The sequence below is a fragment of the Malaclemys terrapin genome, chromosome 7 (genome assembly GCF_027887155.1).
Source record: "Malaclemys terrapin pileata isolate rMalTer1 chromosome 7, rMalTer1.hap1, whole genome shotgun sequence".
NCBI lineage: Eukaryota > Metazoa > Chordata > Testudines > Emydidae > Malaclemys > Malaclemys terrapin.
The window spans coordinates 29,771,881-29,796,265 of record NC_071511.1 but is presented as its reverse complement, the minus strand read 5'-3'; the positions used below and the strand labels follow the sequence as shown (position 1 = coordinate 29,796,265).

The 24,385-nt window shown below is 53.6% G+C and overlaps 1 protein-coding gene across 1 annotated transcript; it reads right to left on the bottom strand.

The window, feature by feature from the left end:
• Window positions 1–12,980: 12,980 nt before the first annotated feature.
• On the bottom strand, window positions 12,981–23,702 carry FOSL1 (FOS like 1, AP-1 transcription factor subunit). Its single transcript, XM_054035591.1, has 4 exons — window positions 23,444–23,702; window positions 17,053–17,295; window positions 14,996–15,103; window positions 12,981–14,549 (listed from the first exon to the last, which is right to left on the bottom strand). The coding sequence occupies exons 1-4, from the start codon at window positions 23,570–23,572 to the stop codon at window positions 14,061–14,063; spliced, it is 969 nt and encodes a 322-aa protein (XP_053891566.1). The 5' UTR covers window positions 23,573–23,702; the 3' UTR covers window positions 12,981–14,060.
• Window positions 23,703–24,385: the final 683 nt, after the last annotated feature.

Below are 24,385 nucleotides of genomic sequence, written 5' to 3'. Positions count from 1 at the left end.
AGCACCTCTGGGCTTGGCACTTCCTAGCCCCAGCACCTCTGGGCTTGGCACTTCCTAGCCCTGGCACCTCTGGGCATGGCACTTCCTAGCCCCAGCACCTCTGGGCTTGGCAGTTCATAGCCCTGGCACCTCTGTTTGCTGTATCAGGTATGAATATACAATAATTGTTTGAGCCCCTTTCATTACAAATTAAGCACTGGGCAGAGCCCTATGGATTTTGGGGGAAATCCAAAAAGCCAGAGAGGGTATCCACAGCCCCCCGCATGGGAGAGGTCGGGGGACTGTGGCATGGGGAGGAATGGAGAAGGAGTGAACAGAGCCTCTGGTGGGGGGAAGAAAGGGGATCCCGGCATTACGTGCGGGAAGAGTGCCAGGTGGCAGTGGGAGATTGGTGGGCAGACAGAGCCTGGCAGGGGGGAGATTGGAGGGAGTCCCTGAAATCGAGAACAATGGGCAGGTGGCACCCAGGGAGCTGTGGGGTGAATGGCAGGGTGCAAGGAGCCCTGCTGAATGTAATACACTTGGCTGACAGAAGCAATAAAATGTTTGAGCCCTTAGTTACTTTTATTCCCCATATGATGGAACTGGGCATTATGTCAGCATCTGACATTCCCAGGGACCCCTAGAGGTCTACCAAGGTGCTTATAGGCCTCCCATCACTGTGTCGTCAGGCCTCTTGTGGTCATTTACGTTTGTATCCTTACAGCATCCCCTGCAGTAGTGCCGTCGCTATTGCATGGGGGAAAATTGAGGCATGGAAGAGCTGAACCCAGGAGCCCTGAGTCCGAGCCCAATACACCACTTCTTGGCTAGGAAAGGCTGAACTTTAGAGATGTTATGAAGAAAGAACTGGGGAGATTTAGCCACAGCCTAGATGTGAGCACCTAGAGAGAGGTCTGAGATGAAGTTGATGCCCAGGTTAGGGGCCTGAGTGACAGGCAGAATGGGGGTGGTGTCCACAGTGACTGAGAAAGGCAGTAGGAGGGAGGGGGAGATTCTGAGCTCTGGTTTAGCCATGTTGTGTTTGAGCCGACCGACAGACAGCCACGAGGTGATGGCAGAGACAGGCAGAGATTTCAGTGTGGACAGGAGGGGATGGGTCTGGAGCAGAGAGGTAGATCTGTGAGTCAGCAGCATAGAGATGGTAGTTGAATTTGTGTTCGAGGATGAGATTATCCAGAACTAAGGGGAAGAGGGAGAAGAGAAGGGGGCCAAGGGCAGAGCCCTGTGGAACACCCACAGAAAGGAAAATCCTCCAAGGGACACACTAGGAATGATTAGAGAGGTAGGAGGAGAACCAGGAGAAGACACAGTCACCGGAGCCAAGGGAGGACAAGATTTCAGGAAGAGCATAGCTGAGTGACCCATCAGCCATCTTGGACACAAAACAGATACGGATGGACAGGGACAGAATCCAGGAGTCCTGGCTCCCAGCTCTAACCACTAAACCCCCACTCCCATCCCCCAGCCAGGGACAGAACCCAAGAGTCCTGGCTCCCAGCTCTAACCACTAAACCACACTCCTCTTCCCCAGCCAGGAACAGAACCTTGGAGGAACTAGAGATGGTGCCTGTATGAGGCAGCTACTATGAAGCTGAGAGTCCCTGTCCCCACCCCACATTGTCACAACTCACCCCTCTCCCCATGCTCAATGTGATCCCTCTGGTATCGGGGGAAAGAGAACTTCCTCTGGTGAGGGAGCACAACACCCACCCCCTCCCCCAACCAGGGACCATCCCAGCCAGCTCCTGTGACAGGTTCCCAGCAGCATTCTCTGCTGGAAACACACAGGGAGCGCAGATTTGGTATAACCAGAACCCTTCCCTACAGGCCCCCCGCACTGCATTGCATTGCACACCCTGGGGCCGGGTGGGAGAGAGAATGAGGACAGACCTTAGTTAGGTTGCTTAATGCCCGACCGGGTAGGTGCCAGGATGCCACAGTGATGGGTGTGGGAGATGCCGTGCGCAATAGATACAGCCCAACGGGGTCCCATGCTCAGCCTTTGTACAGTCTCTTCTGGGAGTGCCCCCTTTAACATGCCAGACCCTGGACTCAACTTTTTGCCAGGGTGAGCCCCGTGGCTCCACCGCTCCAGGACTGGGCCCTCAGGCTCCAGCTCCCCTGTTTCTCACTGGCACTCCCAGGGAGTTCTGATGGGTTCGGACCCCTGGCACAGACTTCTGCTCGTCAGGGAGCAATGCCATCAGGGAGGATCTGCTGTGAGATGGGGCAGGCTTTTCAGAGCAAGTTGGGGATTGTTAGTCAGCTGGAATCCAGCACCAAAGGGCCCTTAGGTGAATAGAGGGAAGGCAATACTGAATTCAGAGTCCATCACCAGCCTCACTTCCCCAGGCCTCCTGGACCCCAACTCTCTATCTGGGTCCCTGACTCTTTGTCCTGAGCAGCCGAGTCCTTAATGCTGTCCCCTGGCCAGGGCCTCCCAGAGGATTCAGGGGTCCTGGGGCAAAGCAATTTCGGGGGCCCCTTCCATAAAAAAAAAGTTGCAATACTATAGAATACTATATTCTCGTGGGGGCCCCTGCGAAGCCTGGGGCAAATTGCCCCACTTGCTCTCCCCCCCCAGGGCTGACTCTAGGTTTTTTGCCGTCCCAAGCAAAAAAATTTTTGGCTGCCCCCACCCCAGCCCTGGGCTCCCCCCCACACCCTCCTGCTGCCGAAGCCCTGGGCTCTCCCCCCCACACCTGCACCCCCTGCCGCCCCAGCCCTGGGCTCTCCCCCCACACACACACCCTGTGCTGCCCCAGCTCTGAGTTCCCCCCCACCCACACACCCCCTGCTGCCCCAGCCCTGGGCTCTGCCCCCTCCACCCACACCCCCTGCTGTCCCAGCCCTCGGCTCTCCCCCTCCCGCACCCTCCTTCCGCCCCAGCCCTGGGTCACTGGTAACTTGCTCCCAGGGTGGGTCATTCAGCAGGGATTTTGGATGTGCATAGAACAGACAGGGTTGGTTCCCATATGGTTACAGAACTGCAGTAAAGTGGAACAATTTTCAGCTTGTGTGATTGGAGGATCTCTGGATGCATATTATAAGACTGTCCTCCATAAATGTGGAAAAGTTGAGGTGCCTTTATTATTCTTTTGTTCCTCTTTGTTTCTATGGGGAATTTGCCAATGCAATATCACTGTCTTCCTTTTAAACAAATAAAAAAAAGCAATGGCTGTTGAAAATAGCAATTCCGTCCTAAAAACCACTGGGGAGCATTTCTTGCTCAATTTTACCCTACTTTTTCTACAGCAAGTTACAGTGGATCAGTATATTTGATTTGGGGGAAATGAAGTAACAGCTGCCCAAACTGAGCTTGAGCACTCCCTGAATGTTGAGGTGTTCAAATCTGGAAGGCAGGTGCTAGATTCTCTTTCTGAATATTAGCTAAATCTGGAAAGGAAAAAAGTCAATTTCTGCTTCCATGGCTCAGAAGTGGAAATCCTCCTACGTGCCTGGTTCTGTATCTAAAGCTGCCCAGGTCCAGAGCCTCCCCTCCCTTCCTTTTCATTTTAAATTCTAATGGGATCCACATATCTCCCTTGCTAGGCTTCAGATAGAGAGGGGCACTGTCCATTTAGTCCAGCCAATTCCTTCTTTGGGGGCTGTAAGGTGAAGTCACACCAGTATCCCTAATCCACTCTGGGGATGTCTTCTGAAGGGGATATCTGGGCCAAAACCTTCTACTCCTTGAGCATACTTGTTCCCCATTCACAGTGCCACCCTGCTCTAGCAGTAAGCTCTCCATTCACAGCAAGCTGCAACATGAAGTTTCAGCTACCATACTCCCTCCCCCTCCCTTTCCTGTTGATAGCAGCCAAGGGAATGCTGGGAAATATAGTTCTTTCCCTGCTCCAGGGCTGGCTCTATAGGCAGGGAGCTGACCAAGGAACTACAGCTCCCAGGGCCCCCTGTTGGTTCTCAGCTCCCAGGCTGGATCCCTGCTGGCTGCCACCCCTGCAAATGGGCTGCCCCAAGCACCTGCTTGCTTTGCTGGTGCCTAGAGCCACCCCTGGCCCCTCCCCCCGGGTGGCCCTGCCCCTGGCACCTCCTTTGACCCCAGCTGCCACCCTGCCATATTCACAAGTTCTGTGTCCTTGGCTGCTAGTTGTTGAGAGTTAATGCCCGGTCCTGGGGTTTCCTACCATCTCTCCAAGGTCCCCTATTCATACAGGACCCATTCTTGATCGGTAAAAAGCAACAGAGTGTCCTGTGGCACCTTATAGACTAACAGATGTACTGGAGCATACGTTTTTGTGGGTGAATATCCACTTCGTCAGATTAATGTGATTCTTGATCGAGCTTCCTACCTTCCTACCAACCCAGACAGGCTGAGACACCAACCCACACGTGTTATTACCCCTGCCCCAGAGGAAACATTAACCCCTTCAAAACCAGTGGGTAGTAATACACAGCAAGTGGGGAAACTGAGTCACACCTATTGTTGATAACAATTTTATCCTAATTCCCTACAGTCTTCACAGCTGCCCTTCCCAGGCCCATTTGGTACCTGGTGCCGGATTGGGTTAAAGACTGAAATAATCCCCCTGCATGGCTGCACTTATCTCAGTTCAAACCCAGCTCTGTTAGCCTGTGGATGCACCAGCACAAGCAAAACCAATGTGTGACAGAGTGGGAATTGTTTTTCATAATATTCTGTATGAATATTCTGTGTGCCTCACTTTCCCCTTTGTGGTGCTTGGTTAACGAGGTGGTGGGAAAAGGATGTTTACTTTTTGCAGAGATCCAGGTGTGACTGACACCTGGGCCCATGCCCATGGAGAATCCAAGAAGACAATGGCCACTGCAATTACCCGGACATTTGGCACCTGGCAACTAACGACCATGGATGCCCCCCCCCCCCCCTTAGGGAGCAAGCCAGGTGTGACCAGCTGGAGGACAAAGGGCTAAGGAGGAGGGCCAGGTGACAATGGTTGCCAGGAACGAGGACAAAGGACTGGGGAGGGGCTAGGTGGGGTTAAGTGTGGGTGACTGGGACTAAAGAGCGGGGGTCAAGGGGCGCTGGACAGACCCAGAAGGACTTTGCTGTAACTTTCCCTTCTCTGTGTTAACGAAGGACTTTCTAGGCTGTGTTCCAGACATCTAAGAAACCCCCTTGTTAATGACAGCGCTGGCTGAGTCACTTCCATTTAAGGAAGTCGGGGGGGGGGGTGCTGCTCCCTTTGGGTGTGTCAGTCTCCCTCAGGTATCCAGTTCAGAAGGACTCGCTGAGGGGAGATCGCGGCGTGACCCAGGGGTGCTGAAGGCTCCGAGGTTCGGCCCCAGGAGGTGGTGAAGCCAAGAGCCTGCCCTAGTGAGAGTGTGAGCCTCGGGGGCTGACACACTGAAGGGGTCCTCCCAGAGACTGCTCCAGAGCCATACGAGAGCACTGGATCTGCGCATCCGTGCCAATGTCAAGTCTATTCAAGCCAATGTGCAAGCCACACACTCCCCTTACTGGCAGGTTTAATATCACCCCAGGTTAAAAGGGGGCACAGTAAAAACCTCAGCTGCATGGGAAGCTCAATCTGGGTTCACTCCAATTGCTTTGGAAACTTGGTGCAGACCCCTGTGCCCTGTTCTATATGTTGATTATGTCCCAATGTAACTCTGGCAGGACGTGCGGCCCAATGGCTAGGCCATTCACCTGGGACTTGCAAGTCCCTGCTCTGCCACAGACGTTCTGAGCAAGTCAGCTAGGGCAAAAGTTTCAAAAACGCCTGTCTCCGTGAACATGATTGAATCGTACAAACGTCGGGTGGAAGGGACCTTGAGAAGTCAAGTCCCGTCTCCTGCGCTGTGGTGAGAACAGGTAAAAATCTAGACCATCCCTGACAGGTGTTTGCCCAACTTGGCCTTAAAAAGCTCCAATTATGGAGATTCCACAACTTCCCTTGGAAGCCTGTCAGAGCTTAACCACCCTGATAGTGAGAAAGCTTTTCCTAATATCTCACCTAAATCTCCCTTGCTGCAGATTGAGCCATTACTACTTGTCCTACCTCCAGTGAACATGGAGAACAATTGATCATCAACCTCTTTGTAACAGCCCTTAACATATTGGAAGACTTATCAGATCCCCCCTAGTCGTCTTTTCTCAACACTAAATATATCCAGTTGTTTTAACCTGTCCTCATGAGAAAAAGCAGGAGAATTACCTCCTGTGTCTTACATACAACCGTCCTGTTAAAACATCCCAAAATATTGGCCTTTTTCGCAACTGCATCATGTTGTTGACTCGTTCAATTTATGATCAACTATAAACCCCAGATCATTTTCAGCAGTGTGACCACCTAGCCAGTTATTCCCTATTTTGTAGTTGTGCATTTGATTTTTCCTTCCTAAGGGCAATACTTTGCACGTGTCTTGATTAAATTTTATCTTGTTGATTTCAGACCAACTCTCCAATTTGTCAAGGTTGTTTTGAATTCTAAGCCTGTCCTCCAAAGTGCTTGCAGCCCCTCCCAGCTTGATGTCATCCCCAGATTTTATAAGCACACTTTGCACTCCATTATCCAAGTCATTAATGAAAATATTGAATAATACTGGACCCAGGACTGATCCCTGCAGGACCCTACTGGGAAGTTGTATCTAGTTGGACAGTGAACCATTGATAACTCCTCTTTGAATACAGTCTTTCAACTAGTTGTGCATCCACCTTATAGTAATTTTATCTAGACCACATTTTTCTAGTTTGCTTATGAGAATGTCATGTGGTACTATGTCATATGCTATACTAAAATGAAGATACATCACATTTACTCCTCCCCCCCTCAATCCATTAGGCCAGTAATCCTGTCAAAGAAAGCAATTAGGTTGGTTTGGCATGATTTGTTCTTGACAAATCCATGCTGGCTATTCCTTAATACCCTATTATCCTCTGGGTGCTTACAAATTGTTTAATTATTTGTTCCAGTATCTTTCCAGGTATTAAGTTAGGCTAACTGGCTATGATTCCCTGGGACCTTTTTGTTCCCCTTTTTAAAGCTAGGTCCAGTGTTTGCCCTTCTCCAGTCCTCTGGGCCCTCACCTGTCCTGCAGGAATTCAACAGATAATTGCTAATGATTCTGAGATTGCTTTAACTAGTTCCTTAAGTACCCTAGGATGAATTTAATCAGGCCCTGCCTACTTGAATACATCTAATTTATCTAAATATTCGTAACTGTTCTTTCCTCATTTTAGATTGCCATCCTTCCCCCTTGTTGTTAATATTACTTGGATTGAGCATCTGATCACCATTAACCTTTTTAGTTAAGATTCAAGCAAAATAGGCATTAAAAACCTCCACTTTCTTGCTATCATCAGTGATTAGTTCTCCTTCCCTGCTAAGTAGAGGACCTGTACTTTCCTTTGCTCCTAATGTATTTAAATAACCTCTTCTTATTGCTATTTATGTCCTTTGCTAGGGACTAATTTTGTGCCTTAGCCTTTGTGTCCCTATGTGCTTGTGCTATTCTTTTGTTCTCCTCCTTAGCAATTTGTCCATTTCCACTTTTTGTAGGATTCACTTTTGATTTTCAGGTGATTAAAGAGGTATTCCTCCTATCTTTCCTTCACATTAGGATAGTGGGCAGTTGTGCCTTTAATATTGTATCCTTGAGAAACAGCCAGATCTCCTGAACTCCTTTATCCCGTAAATTTTCTTCCCATGGGACCTTACCTACCAGTTCTCGGAGTTCGTTAAAGTCTGCTTTGGTGAAGTCGGTTGTCCATATTCTGCTGCTCTCACAGAACAATGAAAGCAGAATCAGCTGCTTTCCTTAGAATCATGAACTCTCTCATTTTTCCTGATCACTTTCACTCAAATTGTCTTTCACCTCCAGATTCACTAACCAATTCCTCCCTGTTGGGCATATTCAAGTCTACAATGGCTGTCCTCCCAGGTACTACCTTCACTTTCTGGAAAAAGAGAGGGGTTCCCAATACATTCCAAGAATTCACTGGACATTTTGTGTTTTGCCATATTACTTTTCCAGCTGATGTCTGGGTAGTTAAAGTTCCCCATTACTACCAGGTCTTGTATTTTGGATATTTCTGTTATTTGTTCTCCAAATGCCTCATCTGTCTCCTCTCCCTGATTTGGTGGTTTATAGTAGACCCCCTCCCCTGATATCACACCTATTTTTATCCCTTTTATCTTTACCCAGAGACTCCCAACTGGGCTGCCTCCCACTGCCTCCTGGACTACAGAACAAGCGTATATATTCTTGATGTATAATGCAACCCCGCCTCCCTTTTTACCCTGCCTGTCCTTCCTGAACAAGCTGTACCTCTCCATACCAATACTCCAGTCATGAGGCTTATCCCGCTGTCATAAACATAGAGATAAGGGCAGCTGTACTGAATCACTTTACCTGTAAGGGGTTAAGAAGCTCAAATAACCTGGTTGGCACCTGACCAGAAGGACCAATAAGGAAAGCAGATACTTTCAAATCTGGGGAGCAAGAGCTTTTGTTTGTTCCCTCTCCTCTGGACAGAGAGAGAAGCCAAGCAGGGATAACATTTCTTGAAAATATACCTGGAATAATCCATCTAAGAATTTGTAATTAAGGCAAGGAAATGCGTTAGGTTATCTTTTGTTTTAGCTTGTGAATTTTCCCTATGCTAAGAGGTGGTTTTATTCCTGTTTTTGTAACTGTAAAGTTGAGTCCAGAGGGGAATCCTCTGTGTTTTAAATCTTTTTATTACCCTGTAAAGTTACCTTCCTGATTTTGCAGGTATGATTTTTACTTTTTTCTTTATAATAAAGTTCTTCTTTTAAGAACCTGATTGATTTTAGTGTCCTAAAGATAAAGGGTCTGGTCTGTACTTACATTAAAGGCAATTGGTTGGTATATTATTCTCAAACCTCCCCAGGAAAGGGGGTGAAGAGGCTTGGGGAGGGGATATTTTGGGGGAATACGGATTCCATGTGGCCGTCCCTAAATTTTTGTTTAAATCACTTGGTGGTGGCAGCAATACCATCCAAGGACAAGGAAAGGAATTTGTGCCTTGGGGAAGTTTTTAACCTAAGCTGGTAGAATATAAGCTTAGGGGGTCTTTCATGTGGGTCCCCACATCTGTACCCCAGAGTTCAGAGTGGGGAGGGAACCTTGACACCTGCCACGTCTCTGTGATGCCAGTTAAATCTTACTTTAGCTTATGGACTAATACTTTCAGTTATTCCTATCTCTTCCCCACATTCCTTGCATTTGTGTTTAGACATCTAAGATGTCAAGCAAACTCCCCCACTGATTTTCCTCTTGTTGCTTCTATGATGCTATTGTAATCTTCCATGTCCCCCTGCAACATCTAACTCTCAGTTAAGGTTGTCCTTTTATATATTTACCTTTTGTCACCTGCTCCCTTTGAACCTAGTTTAAAGCCCTCCTCACTAGCTTGGTGAGTCAATGTAGGAAGATGGGCATGCATATCACTTTGGTGACTTGCAAAGTTTTAACCTTTGGTTCTGTGCCTCAGTTTCCCCATCTGTAACATGGGGCTAACTGCACTGCCCTCCAGGGGATTGTGAGGATAAATACAGGAAAGGTTGTGGCATGCTGAGATGCTGCAGTAACTGGGCCAGATAGCCATGTTCGATACATGGTTGTCGGCGAGAGGAGTGATTTTATTTACCAACATCATTACACTGAGTTAATGCCCAGTGAGATACACAGGCCCATATTCCATTTGGTCCTGGGAAAACTTAGACTTCAGACTTTCCCTGATCTGAAATGTAAAAGGTGTTGTTTCTCTTTAGGTTAAGAGGCACTGGGGAAGGCAGCCCTAGCGTGTCACCTAGGTTAACCCTCAGAGCAACACCCTTCATTTCTTGTCTAGCAACTCTCCAGCAAGGAGGAGGAGGAGTCTTGGGCTCTGCCCCCGTGTCTGTTTCCCCAGACGGATGGCTGACCTCGTTGCTTTCAGTCTGGGTCCCTCATGTATCCTGTTTTGTGTGTTTTTGGAAGAGCATCTGCTGGCGGTTACCAGATTGGATTTCGCAAGGAAAGAGTCATTCACAATGGGATTTTCCACAATGACCTAAGGCCTAGAGAACTGGGCTACTTGGACTGCAGGCCAAATGCAGAGATCGCCTAACTGATTCCAGAGGCAGCTCCTGAGGCACAGTAAAGGGGAGACTGAGCCGTAGAAGGGTCTGGCTACACTTCAATTAGACACTTGTGGCTGGCCTGTGCCAACTGACTCCGGCTAAGGGGCTGTTTGATTGGAGTGTAGACATTCAGGCTGCAGCCCAAGCTCTGAGACCCTCCCACCTCTAAGAGTCCTAGAGCCCAGGCTCCAGCCCAATCCCAAATGTCTACACTGCAATTAAACAGCCCCTTAGCCCAAGCCCCAGACAGCTGGCACGGGTAGACATCCCCTCAGACATAACTCCTTGAGGAAGAGAAGTGCTATCTCTCAGGCCAGCAATCCCACCCAAACCACTGCCCTGCCCTTCCCAGGACAGGCCCCCCCAGAGGAAGAAGAGGTGGAAGATTTCACCAATTTGCTACTTACCAAAAGATCCTGCCTGTGAGCCAAGCTCCGACCACCTGCTCCTTTGCTACGTTTCATTTACCTCCTCCCGTGAGTTAAAGATCCCAAGAAAGGAAGCTGAAGAAGTTTGAACTCTTTTTTTGGTCATCTTCTAGGAGGGACGCTGCCCTTGTTCCACCACAGGGTAAACATGCCGAGTGTGTGTATTGTGGGGAAAAGTGCCCTGTTAATCACGCCCTGGGAGCAGATGCCACCCCCTGCTCCGAATTGGTCAGCTATGGCTAGTGAGGTAATCCTGGCTCGTGTGTGTGTGTGTGTATTCAAACCGCTCCTAGGTATCTGATTTAACCATCACAGCTGTGTCAGATCTTGAAGATTCAGAGGAAGGAGATGAGAAAAACAGCAACAACAGCCTGGGACAGCTCTATTGCCCCAGGATGCCTCAAGCAGTGGTGAAACACAGTCCCAGCTGCTCTCTCCGAAGGGGTAAATTGTTAGTCCCGCTCCCCAGAGCTGGGGAAGGACAGGCACAAGAGAGTCAAACCCCAAAGTCAAAATTCAGATTCCCAGCCAGAGGGTAAGATTCAGGCCCTGCACACAAAACTTAACTGGCCTCCAACACGGAGGTAGGTTCGTTCGTTCATTCATTCATTCATTCATTCATTTCAGGCCAGGCCTCCTCCACTTGAATTGCCCCCTCTCAAGTCCAGGAGAGCTATTTTTATCTGACCCTTCACCTATCCTGATTGGCCCCCATCTCTGCTTTCCTCAAAAGCCTCACCTGGCCTGTTGGGATCAAAGCAGGGCAATTAGCCTCCGTCTTTTCCTGCTTGTTGTTGGTCAGGCAACTCAGCTGCTCCCCAAGGGTGTGCACAACAGGTGCTGGCCCAGACATCTGCTGCAGCACAGACAGCAGAGAAGGCAATCGTCCATCCACGCTCACTCAGACCACACACAACAGGTGTTTAATAAACTACAGCAACGTCTTTAAAAAGGAGGCCAAATCCTCCACTGCTGCATCCGGCCCAGCTGGTATTTAGGCACCCAACTCCCATTGGGGGATAAACTCTGTTGCAGAGCTGGGCCTCCCGCCTTAAATCTCCCACTGCAGGACAAACAAAGCCCTTGTGTCTCGTGTCACCCTCAGCAGGTGGCTCAATGACCTGCTGTGTTGATTTGAGCCCAGGGGGGACTTTAGCCACGATCCAGGGGGGCAAGGGCACTCCCGGAAATCAGGCGAGATCGCAGCATCACGCGGGTTTGGAGCAGCTTCCCCAAACTCACCCCACCTCCAGTGGTGGCTGCCGTTCCGTGCGGAGTGCAGCACCACTCTGATTTCCCGGAGGGGCGGCCGGGCCAAACCCGAGTGGCACTGCGATCTTGTGCCCCAGGTCACACTGCCCGGAGCAGGAAGCCAGGCCTACCCCTGCAGGCCTGGAGTCACTACTGTGGGGTGAGTGCGGGGCAGGTGCGATCCTCCACCCCAGGCCTCCCCCTGCGATGGGCTAGCATTGGGGGGGTACCAGGTTTGTGGGTGCCCTCTGGGCTGTTTAGGATAGTGCACCCCATTGAGTAGGGAGACTACATCTGCCCCGCTTGCCCCATTGAGTCGACCTCATTCGGAATTAGTTGAGGGGAGCTAGAGCAGTCGGGGCCGGGATCTGCTTGGTGGGTTTGATATTTCCTTGCTGAGTCTTTTTCATTCACAACAAGCGTGTCCAAGTGGGCTTCCCTTCAAACGCACCCCTGGGCCAGTTACCCAAGGGCCAAAGATTTAAGTGCCACTTGGCTTCACTTCTAACTTGCTACCTCTCCCTCATCCCTCCATGTGGATGCACATGTCCCAGGATGAAGGTGCTTTTTCCCCAGTTCCAGGAGGTGTCGGAGTCCAGCGGGCGGGAGAGGGGGGCATGGGAGATATGGGACACGGGTGCCACTGATACAAAAGGGGATTGGTTCATGGTATGGCCAGGCCCAGCCCCTGAAAGGGGTGTCCCCTGCAGACGGGGTTCAGTGCACTACAGGTGCCAGCTAGTGAAGCTACACCTCTGGTACCAGGGGCGTGGAGTTGAAGCTGTGCTACAGCAATGTGTGTGTGTGTGCGCACGCACACTCCCTTGACAACACAACCAACCCACTGCCCCCACACAACCATATACTCTCCACTCCGTATACACTATTACCAATAACCCACATGCTCCACCTCATACACCCCCCAACAACACTCCTGACACTCACACATCCTCATATATCCCCCCACTCCCTATATCCCCCAACAAGTCCACCTCCCATCCCACAACTCTATATCTGCCCAATGCCCCCCATGCCACATACACCCCCCCAACACCCTCAAGTCATATACCAACCAAAACCTACACCCCATCCCTCAAACACACACATGAGCTGTCTCTACTTGTAGCTTTTAATTGTCTCCCGAGACACAAGACACCGTTGGTAGAAAAATACTCTTTGAGTGACAATAAATAGCATAGAAATGTCAGCTCCAACAATGAACACTGTGCAGTCCAGAGCACGCCCTGCGGTTCTGGATCAGCTTCTGGAACTTGGGAGCAAAAAAAAAAAACCAAAACAACAACCAGTCCTGGTTCTTGGCTGGCCAGCGCTGTACAACCCTGCACACCTGAGGTTGTTCTGGATTAGGGAGTGGGTTCTAGAATGATTGGAGGGGCAGTTTGCAATGTTCAGATGAGTTTTAGAATGAGGGAATTCTGGAACAGTCAGATGGAGGTCTAGAAACAGCAAGAGAGGTCTGGAACAGCTGTGAGTATTCTCAAATGAGCAATGGCAGCCTAGAACAGCTAGACCGGTTCTAGAATGAACACGTTTTGCTAGAATGGTCAGTCAGAGTCTAGAATGAGTGCCTGTTGAACTGGGACATCTGGTTAGGTTCTAGTATGAGACCATGAATGTCTGGGGGGGATTCCAGAACAATCCAGAAGGAGGTCAGGCAAGCTCTAGTATGTTCCAGGAAAAAAACAGCAAGCACAATGGGAATTTTGGGAAGGTTGCCACATCCCAAAAGGAATGGGAGGGTGGGGCTGCTATAGAACAGACAGGAAGGAGCTGTGGGAGGGTCTGGGATGGTTCTGAAGCACAAGGACATTCTTTGGCAATGATGGTAAAGAGATGGACAGGTTCCTGACTCGTGAGTGAAAGATTCCAGGGAGCCCTGGAATAATCAAACACCGATGGCAGGGAAGGTTCTAGAATGTCATTGAAAGTTCTAGAGCTGAGGGGGAAATTCCAGATGGGTGTAAAATAATTGGGAGCCTGGAATGGAGTGTGTGTGTGGCGGGGTGCTTCTAGAATTATCTAGAATGACAGTGAAGGTTTGAAAGTGGAAGGGGAGATTCCAGATGTGTCTGGAATGAACAGGAAGTTGGGATAATGGGAAAAAGTGCTAGAATGATCGTAAAGGTACCACAGCTGAGATAAATGGTTCCAGAAGGGCCTGGGATGACAGGGAACAGTTCTAGAATTGTCTGGAACCACGTGGAAGGTTCCTGGTCATGAGGCTGGTTCTTGAGCAGGAAGAAAAGGGCTGGGGAAGCCGTGCCTGTCAGAGCGCCAGCAGGGTGGGGGAGTTGAGGGAGTCAGATGATTGGTCACCACTGCTGCTCCCACGCCGGTGGGCAGAGCTGCAGGGCTCAGGCGGAAAGGTATGGCTAGCAGGGGGCTCCCCTTCCCCTGGGGCAGGGTAGTTGAAGATCAGGCTTGGAGTGAAGGGAGTTAGCGAGGGTGTGACCATCAGGGTGGGGGTGTGCAGGGCCTCAGGCTCCAGGACCCCGCTGGGGGGAAGGCTGATCCGTGGGGGCACCGGTGGTGGGGGCCGACGTGGGACTGCTGGGGGAGGGTCCGGGGACTCCTGCTTGACGGGGGGTGGGGCGGACGGCCCCCCCAGCTCCTCCTCCTCTCCCGAGGACTCATCTTGCACTTTGCACACTGGCCGGTGGGCCTCCAAAATCAGTTCAAGCCTCTCCTTCTGCTTTTGCAGCTCTGCAATCTCTTTCTGCAGGCCTGACTTCTCCTCCTCCAACTGGTCCGTCTCCTGGGGGGGAGAGAGGTCAGGGGGAGGCAGGCACTTGGGTTTTATCCCTGGCATGGGGAGGGAAGTGGGGTCTACTGGTTAGTGTGGGTGGGGGGTGCTGGAAATCAGGAGCTGTGGGTAAAATCCCCAGCTCTGGGTGGGGAGGGGGATCTGGCGGGTTAGCACAGGAGAGGATGGGGGATGAGATGCCTGGTTCTGTCCCCAGCTCTAGGAGTGGGAATGGCACATCTTGCCCTACAGCCATCACAGTTCGCGTGGCTTTGATCCCATCCCTTGCAGAGCCAGGTAGGGTCAGAATTTGCATGGGCAACCTCCAATGAGAACTGAAGGGGGAGTCAGTAGGAGGACTCTCCCCTCACAGCCAGGGCTGGCCCCAATGCCCCTCCATGGTGCTGGGGGCGCTGTGCTGCAGGGAGTGCTGGGGGGATTCAGTAGGGGGTATTCACCATTTGCAGACAGTCCGTTAGCTCTTTCCTCCGGTTCCGGCACTTTGCTGCAGCCAGTTTGTTCCTCTCCCGTCGTACCCTGCGCCGCTCCTCTTCCTCGGGGGTCATCTGAAGTGGGGGCAAGAGAGGGGCAGGGGATTTCAAATGAGTGACAATGATGCCATATCTATTCCCCTCTATGCTGGTCCATGGACAACTGCCAAGGACCAGGTCCTTGTCAGGCTTTCACCCCAAGGAATAATACCCACAGGGATCCCTCACAGTGCAGCCACCTCTGGGCTGGGGTATGGGGGGCTTCTTATACAGGGATCCCTAACTCAGTGCTGAGATGAGATTGGGGTACTTTTCTAGTTAGGGTAGGGGAATTAGCTTTGGGGGAGGTATATAGGGATGAGGGGGGGAGGGGAAGGGTTGTTTTGGGGACATGGCAAGCATCCCCAAGGGTTAAAGTCTGGCTCGGGGAGCCAGTCCTCTCTGGCCCCAGTGGCTTCAGATGCTGCCTGGATTCCACAGGCTGGGGTGGTTGGGGAGGGAACACTCCTGGTATGCTGCTGGCCCCAGTGCCCCTTCCCTTCTGAGTCATCCTGTGGCTCCATGACTCAGCATGCTGTCATTTCCTCTCCTGCCTGCCCCCGGGGTGTGAACCCAAACGTCCCAGCCAAATCCCAGCTTCTAAGACTAGAATGAGGTCTAGTGGTTACAGCAATGGATCTGGGAGCCAGGGTTCCTGAGTTCTAGTTCTGGGAGGGGTGTGGGGTCTAGTGGTCAGATCAGAGGGCTGGCAGCCAGGGCTCTGGGAGGGGAGTGGGGTCTGGTGGTCAGAGCAGGGGGCTGGCAGCCAGGGCTCTGGGAGGAGTGTGGGGTCTGGTGTGGTCAGAGCAGGGGGACTGGCAGCCGGGACTTCTGGGGGTTATCCCCAGGTCTCTGTGTGGGGACAGTGCTCTGAACCGGCCTTGCTAAGCATTTGGAGAGCTCCGGATGGACAGCGCCCTGTGTCCTGCCCGCGGTTCCGATGTTAGCCACTAGGTGGCCCCGCTGCCCTGTGGCGTTTGCGGCAGGGGGCCCAGCCCTAGGGCGGAATGAGTGCCAGCCACCCTTACTTGGTTCTTGTGGGAGAAAGGGACTCGCCTCCCCCCGACCCAGGGACGGCTCTAGGATTTTTGCAGCCCAAAGCAAAAACAATTTCGGCCGCCCCCCCCTTATTTAATTACCCCACCCCCGGCCCCACCTCAACTCTGCCCCTTCCCCAAATCCCCAGCCCTGCCTCCTCCCCCCAGGCTCTCAAGCCTAGGAGGGAGGGAGGGAGGGAGAGAAGCGGTGCAGTGCCATGGCCACTCAGAGTCTCCTCCCCCCGCCCAGGTTTGAGAGCCTGGGAGGGAGGGGGAGACTCCGAATGGCCACGGCGCGGGCGCCACTTCTCCCCCTCCTTCCCAGGCACCCAAGCCTGGGAGGGAGGGGGAGCAGCGGCGCGCGAAACGGCCGCTCAGGATCTTCCCCTCCCTCCCAGGTTTGAGAGCCTGGGAGGGAGGGCGAGTAGCGGCGCGCGAAACGGCCGCTCAGGATCTTCCCCTCCCTCCCAGGTTTGAGAGCCTGGGAGGGAGGGCGAGTAGCGGCGCGCGAATCAGCTGTTTCGCGCGCCGTGGCAGCAGCAGCGGAGGTGAGCTAGGGCGGCCGGGGCACATTTTTAGGGGCAGCATTCTGGCGCTGGCCATGCTGCCCCTAAAAATGTGCTGCCCCAAGCACCAGCTTGTTTTGCTGGTGCCTAGAGCTGGCCCTGCCCCGACCCCCAGCCCAAGCGAAGCCCTGCTTCCCTCTCCCATCTCCTCCAGCTACTGCAAATCAGGGGGTAGCATCCCACTGTCCTGGGGATTTGAAGTGGGAAACTGAGGCACAAAACAACACACATCCCAGATTTTTGTCTCCCACCCCTCCCTTGCTCTAACCCTCTACACCCCCTCCCCTCCTGAAGCTGGGGGTGGAACCCAGGATTCTAGCCTCCCAGCCCCGCTAGGCTAGGCATTCACCCCCTCCCCCACTCCAATAACTACCCTACTCACATGCTCACTGTGCCTCCGACGTAGCCCAGGGGTGGGCCCAATGGTGTGGATGACGCCTGGGCGGGCCCCAGCGGGGTAGGGGCCATAGGGGCGGGGGTATGGGGCAGCCGTGAAGGAGGAGGGCGAGGAGCAGGTGTTGAGCATCGTGGGCCGAACCATCCACTGCAGGTCCTGGCTGGAGGTGATGGTGTTGAGGCTGGGAACGAAGCTGGCAGCCCCTGTGCTCGGAGCAGGGGGGAACTTCTGTGGAGACCAGAAGAGGTGGCAGTTAGAGGAGGCCAGAGGCTGGAGGGGGTGGGGGAGCTAGGTGCATTGTACTCAAAGAGGGTTTCCCATTGCTGTGGGCTGTACAGGGGACAGGACTGACACACGGACCTGGGGAGCAGTTCTGGCTGCAGCTAGCAGAGGGCAGCACTGCCAGCATCACAAGGGCAACTGGTGCTGCCGAATAAAGATCCCCATTGCCATGGGCACCCGGGCATGGGGGAAACATTCCAGTCTGCAGAGGGGGCCCTGGCTTGGCTTAGGGGCCAGGGGCCAGCAGTGAATTGCTCCAGGAGCAAATCCTGAGTCACCGGCTGCATTCAGTCTCCTTGTGACCTCAGAGATCCTTGGAGGCAGCATGTCTAGGATGCAGGGAGGGAGGGGCTGGGAATCAGGACCCTGGGTTCTCCTCCAAGCTCTGGCAGGGGAATGGGGTGTAGTGGGTTGGAGCAGGGAGGCTGGAGTCAAGTCACTTGAATTCTCCTTCTGACCCTAGGAAGGGAGTGAAGTGGATATGGGGTGGGATGGGGGGGGGGGGCGGGCTGGGAGCCAGGACTCCTGGATTAAATTCCCCACTCTAACCACTGACAACATGGGAGCTCAGGTGAGTCATTGCATCTCTCCTTGGGGAAGGCTCCCTAGTGGTACAATGGGATAACACAGAGAGGCAGGAAGCGTAACAGGCTGATGTTCATAAAGTCAGGGAAAGGAAAGAATTCCTTGCACCACGGGACTGGTGGGTGAAACTCTGCCCTGAGGGATGCAGGAGGTCAGACAGATGATCAGAGTGGTTTCCTGGCCTTAAAGTGACTGGCTTTGTGAAGTGAGGGAAGGGGCTGCTATTTGAAAAAACAAACAAGGAAATTCCAGGTTTACATTTGGGGAAAAAAAACAATTTTGTTAATGGAAATTGCTAGTGTCCAGCTGAGCCTGGAGAGGACTTCAGAGGTCTGACAGCAAGTCAAATACTACACTGGGGTTCAGGACTCCTGGCTCCTGTCACTGACCTGGGGAAGGGCCTTTCACCTCTTAATGCCTCCATTGCCCCTTCACAGATTATATGGCCAGAAAGGACCATTGTGATCATCTAGTCTGAGCTCCTGCATAGCCCAGCCCCTAGGACTGCACTGAACTAATTCCTGGTTGAACCAGAGCAGACCCATTAGAAAACCATCCCGTCTTGATTTCACAGCTACCAGTGCTGGCAGTTTGTCTGTTTAGACTGAGAGATCTTTGGGGGCAGGGACTGTCTCTTACTGTGTGTCCACGAAGCACCTGGGACAATGGGATCCCCCTCCCCTCTCAGCCCACAGTCTCTAGGTGCTGCCCTAATACACATGATAACCAGGAAAGAGGTACATGTGCTACTCATGGTACAGATACACTTTAAATCATTGTAAAGTGCATCTTTGTCATTCAACACGTGTCCCCAGGTCCCTGATGAGGCTTCAGAAGGTTCCATATTTAACACTCCTCCACCATCCCCCCCCCATTATTGTCTCTGACAGTTCATTTCACCCTTCACCCTCTGTGACAACACAGGGATTTTCTGTAACATTATTATGAAGCCTCTGTGTTCCTCAGTTTCCCTCTGTACTTTGCATTGCTCCCCAGTGGAGGAAAAGGGTTACATCTGCTCTTGGGGGCAGTGAGGATGGGAGGTGTGGGTGCTGCCTTGATTGAAACCGACCCAGACCAAGAGAGGGTCCAGGGAGACAATGGAAGCGCCAACAATTGTGCAGCGGAGGGAAGCTTCCGTGGGTGGGGTTGTGAACAAAGCTTGGCCCTGCCTGGATACAAAGAACTGGGAGGTCACCAGCAGAGGCTAAAGAGTCGGCTTTTGGACCAGGCTGGCTGCTCGCACCTGGGACTGACGGAGGGTCGGGGGGGGAAAAACAGAGTCTGAAATGGAATCGCCTACAGCTCTGGCTTGGCTGGATGGACTATGTCTTAACCTGTAGTTCTCTGTGCTAACCTAAGGACTTCCGGTGCTGGGTTGCAGGTGACTAAAGGCCCCGCCTGTTTGACAAGGGCTGTCTGGCGTCACTGCACATGCATCCTGTGGTGCATTAGTCCCTGAAGAGTGGACAAGCCTCTGACTAGGAGTCTCTCAGCACAGTGGCTGGGCAGCACACCCGATGTGGCGCAGGAGGGCTAGAGCCCAGAGGCTCAGCCTTAGCGGCGGCAAGGCTGGAAGGAAAAGTGGGGCCCATTACTGAAGGGGTTCCTCCAAGAGACTGTTTAAAGCCGGGGCCCAGCCCTGAGCCTGTGGATCTGTGAACCTTCCCACCCCAGTGCTGGTGTGTTGCGGTTGGAAATGCTGTAGGTGGGCTCTAGCTCCCAACAGTCAATTAAGGAGTGGGTGGGGGAGATTCTGTGGCCTGTGTTGTGCAGGAGGTCAGACTAGATGATCATAATGGGCCCTTCTGACCTTAAAGTCTATGATTCTAAACCCACCCTGCTGGCCTTGGGATTTTAAACCCAGAATCGGTGCAGAGTCTTCTATTGGGGTTAAACCTTTGGGGGTCATGGGGTAATCCAAATCCTGATATCTCCATTTTACAGATGGGGAACTGAGGCACAATCGGAAGAGAGAGGGATCTGCCCTGGTTCACAGAGCAAGTCATAGGCAGGAAACCCAGGAGTCCTAACTCCCAGTCCCCTCTTCTTCCCCTCCACCCCCCAACAGTAGACTCGCCTCACCTCCCAGAACTGGGAATAGAACCCAGGAGCCCTAACTATACCTAACTATTAGGCCCTATGTCACCCTGGCAGTGCCCCCTTTAAGCCCTCAGACAAAGCCCCTTCCATCCCATACTCAGCCTGTCTGAATCAATACAAAGCTGTTCTGAAAGCCTTTAGAGCCCATGCTGTCTCTGAGCATGGTGGCCAATCACTGGCTGGGGGCTCCTACCCTCCCATCCCAAAGGCACAGGCCCTCATAGGCTTTGGGAGAATCCCCACTGGTGATTGGCAGTATAGTGTGTAGGATACACAGCTGCATGGTCAGGATTCCGTTCAGCAGGGGACAGAATGGTACAGGCACAGCAGCTGGTTTGGTGCACTAGGCAGAGGGGCAGATCCCTTGCTAGTGCCATGCTATGCCCACTGTTTGCCTCCTGCCCAGACTTAGGGGTGCCCATGTGGGTTATTTATTACATGAATGGGGTAGAGCAGAACAGGAAGGTTTAGTGTCACTTCCCAGCCCCATCACCTTTTTAGGATCTGGCGAATATCAGGGGCAGAGCCCAGGCATGGGGCAGAGGAATTCAGCTCCTTGGAGCCAGGACCAAGGGACTGACAGGCTCAGGGGGTGGAGAATGGGATACAGGACCCTTTCCCTTGAGTGGCCGCCAGCTCCAATCCAGCCCCCCCCCCATGCTGTAAGACTGGCTGGCTCAGGGATATGGGGTCGGGATATGGGGTCTTCCCCTCTAGAAGGCGCCAGCTCGGATCCAGCCCCAGAGCCACAGCATGACAGCTGCTTCTGTCCCATGCCCGTTGGGTGGCCCCCATGTAAAATGAGTTTGCTGGGTCTCAACATAGTGCATGGGCCCCGTCCCCACCTCGGCACTAGCCAGTCCTCTCAGCGACAGAGAGACCAAGGGCTCAATGGGGCACAGAGACCAAGCACCTGCCAGGGTGGATGGAGACAAGACAGAGGGCTCCGTGCCGCCACTCTGGGCACACACTGGTGATTCCAGCTCCCAGGGCCACTGAGTCAGCATGATCCTCTGGCATGCTCCTGCATGTGAACAGCAGGGTGTGCACAGAAATCCTGCCCCCAGATAACCCTCCCTGTGTCCTCCCCACCCCTTGACCCAGTTTCCCTGGCCTAGTGGGTCCCTCCCTAGCTCTGGCGTCACGCCCCAGCTCACAGTGCTGCGTACTGGTGCAGCCCAGCCCTGGGGCAGCAGACTGGCCACCCCTTCTGTGTCAGACTGAGAACACCTCCGGGAGATACTGCCCCAGGGACTGGGGACTCCCCCAAAACACAAAGAGGGCTGGGCATGGGAGCAGAGCTTCCCAGGCACTAGTGGTTAGAGAAGCTGGGGCTGGGAGCCAGGACTCCTGGATTCGCTCTGGGAGGGGAGCAGAGTCTATTGGGTTAGAGCAGTGGGGGCTAGGAGCCAGGACTCCTGGGTTCTCTTTGCAGCTCTGGGAGGAGAGTGAGGCCTGGTGGGTTGCGGGAGGGGAGGGAAGCTGGGCGTCAGGATGCCTGGGGTCTCTATCCCCTGTGTGGCAGCTGTTCACATGGGGACGGCAGGCACTGCAGCTGGCTTTGGGGTGGGGCTGGCAGCTGTCGCAGGGGCGACCTTATGCAAGAGGAAATTGCTGAGGAATCTCGGCTCCCTGGGACACAGGCTGGGGTGAATGGAGGGGGCACCGGGGTGAGCGCAGCCCGTGACTCAGCCCCGCGGGTTCTGGTGACTCACCTGGCATGACTTGGCACTATGGAGCTCCAGCCGGGAGCGCGGTGCCTCGGGAGCCAGCGGAGGGGGGGGGGGAACAAGAAGGGAATTCCCCCATTCGCTCCCCATCTCCAGGTCTGTCCTGGTGCCACTTTCTGCCGTAGCCTGGAGCCCCAGCCCCACCCCCCACAACACTCATCCAGCCGTTGGGAGAGGAGGGTGTCTCACAATTTGCCAGCGGGAGAGGGCGGGGCGGGGGGGCTGGGAGTGTGTCCAGCCCTGGGGTCTGTCTATCCCCCCCCCACACACACACACTGAGCTGCCTGGGTCCCCACCGCTGGCTCCGGACAGCTCAGAGAGGGAGGCGAGTCTTAAACCCTGCCCGGGGAGAGCTGGCAAAACAGACTGGCCCGGACATCACCCCTCCCCCCCCCCCCGTTTTCAACCCTATGGCTTACGTTCTGGACCCGTCCTGCGGGGCACGGAGGTGAAGTGGGTGCCCAAGAGAAAGGGGAGCAGAGCTGGCACAGAACCCAGGAGTCCTGGCTCCCCCCCGCTCTAGCCCCCGAGCCCCCGCTCCTCTCTCTGAGCTAAAATACCGTGTGTCGGTCAGCCCCACAAACCCGCTGAGGATGGACACCCTGGTGCACCTGCTTCCGCAGCCCCCTCCTGGATGGGATAAACTGTGTGCCATAAACCCTGTAGGATGACAGCTGGCGAGGAGTCCCCTCCGCTGGTACAGGTGACTCTGGGGTGTCTCCCTGCAGCTGCCACTATGTGGCTGGGCGGGGGCAGGGACACGGACACCCCAGGCCCGTATAGAGCCAGATCACTACAAGGGTCTGTGACCCGGGCACTCAGGCAGCAGCGAACGAGGGGAGCCCCCCCCCCATCGCTCTGCTGTAGAGCGCCGGGTGGGGGAACCCCCTACATTCCTCAGCCATCGGCACGCGAGTGCCTGCGTGCGGGAGGGGGAGGGGGTCAAAGCAGCGGCCGCCACGCGGTGGGATGAATCAACCCAGAGTATGAGTCACATCCCCCCCCCCCCCCCCGAAACGAAATAGAGAGAGAAAGGAGAGGGCAAGAAAAGAGACGGGGAAAGGCTGGAGCAGGGCGGAAGGGGATCAGTGACTGGCGAAATAGGGCAGAGGTGGCTGGCAGTGCCTAGAGATGTGGAGGAGCAAGGGCTGGACAGAAAGAAAGGGGTGTGTGGAGGGTGGGTGTGTATAGACAACTGGGGATGGGGATGGCTAGAGACTAGATTAGCCAGAGGGGTGGGGATGGGGACAGACTGACAGACAGTGGGGGACAGGGGCGCTGGGACAATTTGTACAGTGGGGGAGCTGAGAGCCATTGAACCAAAATGTAACCCCCAGCACCTAGGGCCGGAGAGGTGTGTATGGGAACAGAGAGACAGACAGAGGAGGAGGTGTGTATGGGGGCGGACAGACAGATAGACGGGGAGCAGACAGCGGGGGAGGTGTGCACCGGGACGGACGGACAGACGGAAGGGAATGTGTGCACCGGAGCGGACAGACAGAAGGGGAGGTGTGCACCGGGACCGACGGACAGACAGGTGTGTATGGGAACGGGCAAACTGGGAGGTGTGAATGAGGACGGACGGACAGATAGACAGACACAGGGGAGTGTGTGTGGGGACAGACAGACAGACAGACCGACCGAGCTCTCGGCCCCTTGCCCCCCTCGTCCCTTACCTGCTGCGCTGCTCCCGGAGTCCCTGAGGCGGCGGCCGGTCCCATGCTGCGCAGGGCAGGGTGCTGAGGGCGAGGGTTGTACGAGGATCCCGGGCCGTCCGCACTGCCCGCTCCATAGTCCCTGAACATGTCTGGCTCTCCGCTGGGGCCGTGCTGTGCCTAGGTCAGTCCAGTGAGTGCCTCTCAACTGCCTCCCGCCTGGTTACTTTTTTATGAATGGGAACTCCGGGGCTGCCTCACTTTAAGCTGGGGGAGGGGAGGGGCGAGTCCCACCCCGCGCCCTTTTCAAGGCATCAGACAAGCAGGGAATCCCCACTCCAACAACCCACGCCCGTTCCGCTGGGCCCTATTCAATTAAGATGCACCCTTCTGCCTGGAATCAAAGTTTGGTCAGCCTCTAAAAGGCCAGCAAAGTCAATATTTCCCCCCTGTTCTAAATCTATTTGGTACGGTCCGGGGTGTGACTCAGCTCGGTGACGTAGATATCCATATATAGTATGATTTCCTCCGGCTTGCTGTGCAATAGTAAAGGATTCCCCTCTGTGTTTGTTTCCAAGCTCTGTTTGTTCAAGATGCGTTTCAGAGAATCCGGCTCAAGATAAAAATACGCCCCCCCCCCAGTACTACAATAACACCACCACACACATCCTGAACCTCACACACGCCTGTACAACCCCCCCACCCTATTACAGCACATACCCTGTACACCATCATCGCACACATCTCTGTACAACACACAGCTGCGCAACCACACACACTGCACAACTACATGCATCGCTGTGCACACAAAAATACACACAGCCTGCACAACGACGTACACCTCTAAACAAAGACAGACAGACACACTCACATCAGGCCAGGTATCAGAGGGGTAGCCGTGTTAGTCTGGATCTGCAAAAAGCAACAGAAAGTCCTGTGGCAAAGTCCTTTAAGACTAACAGA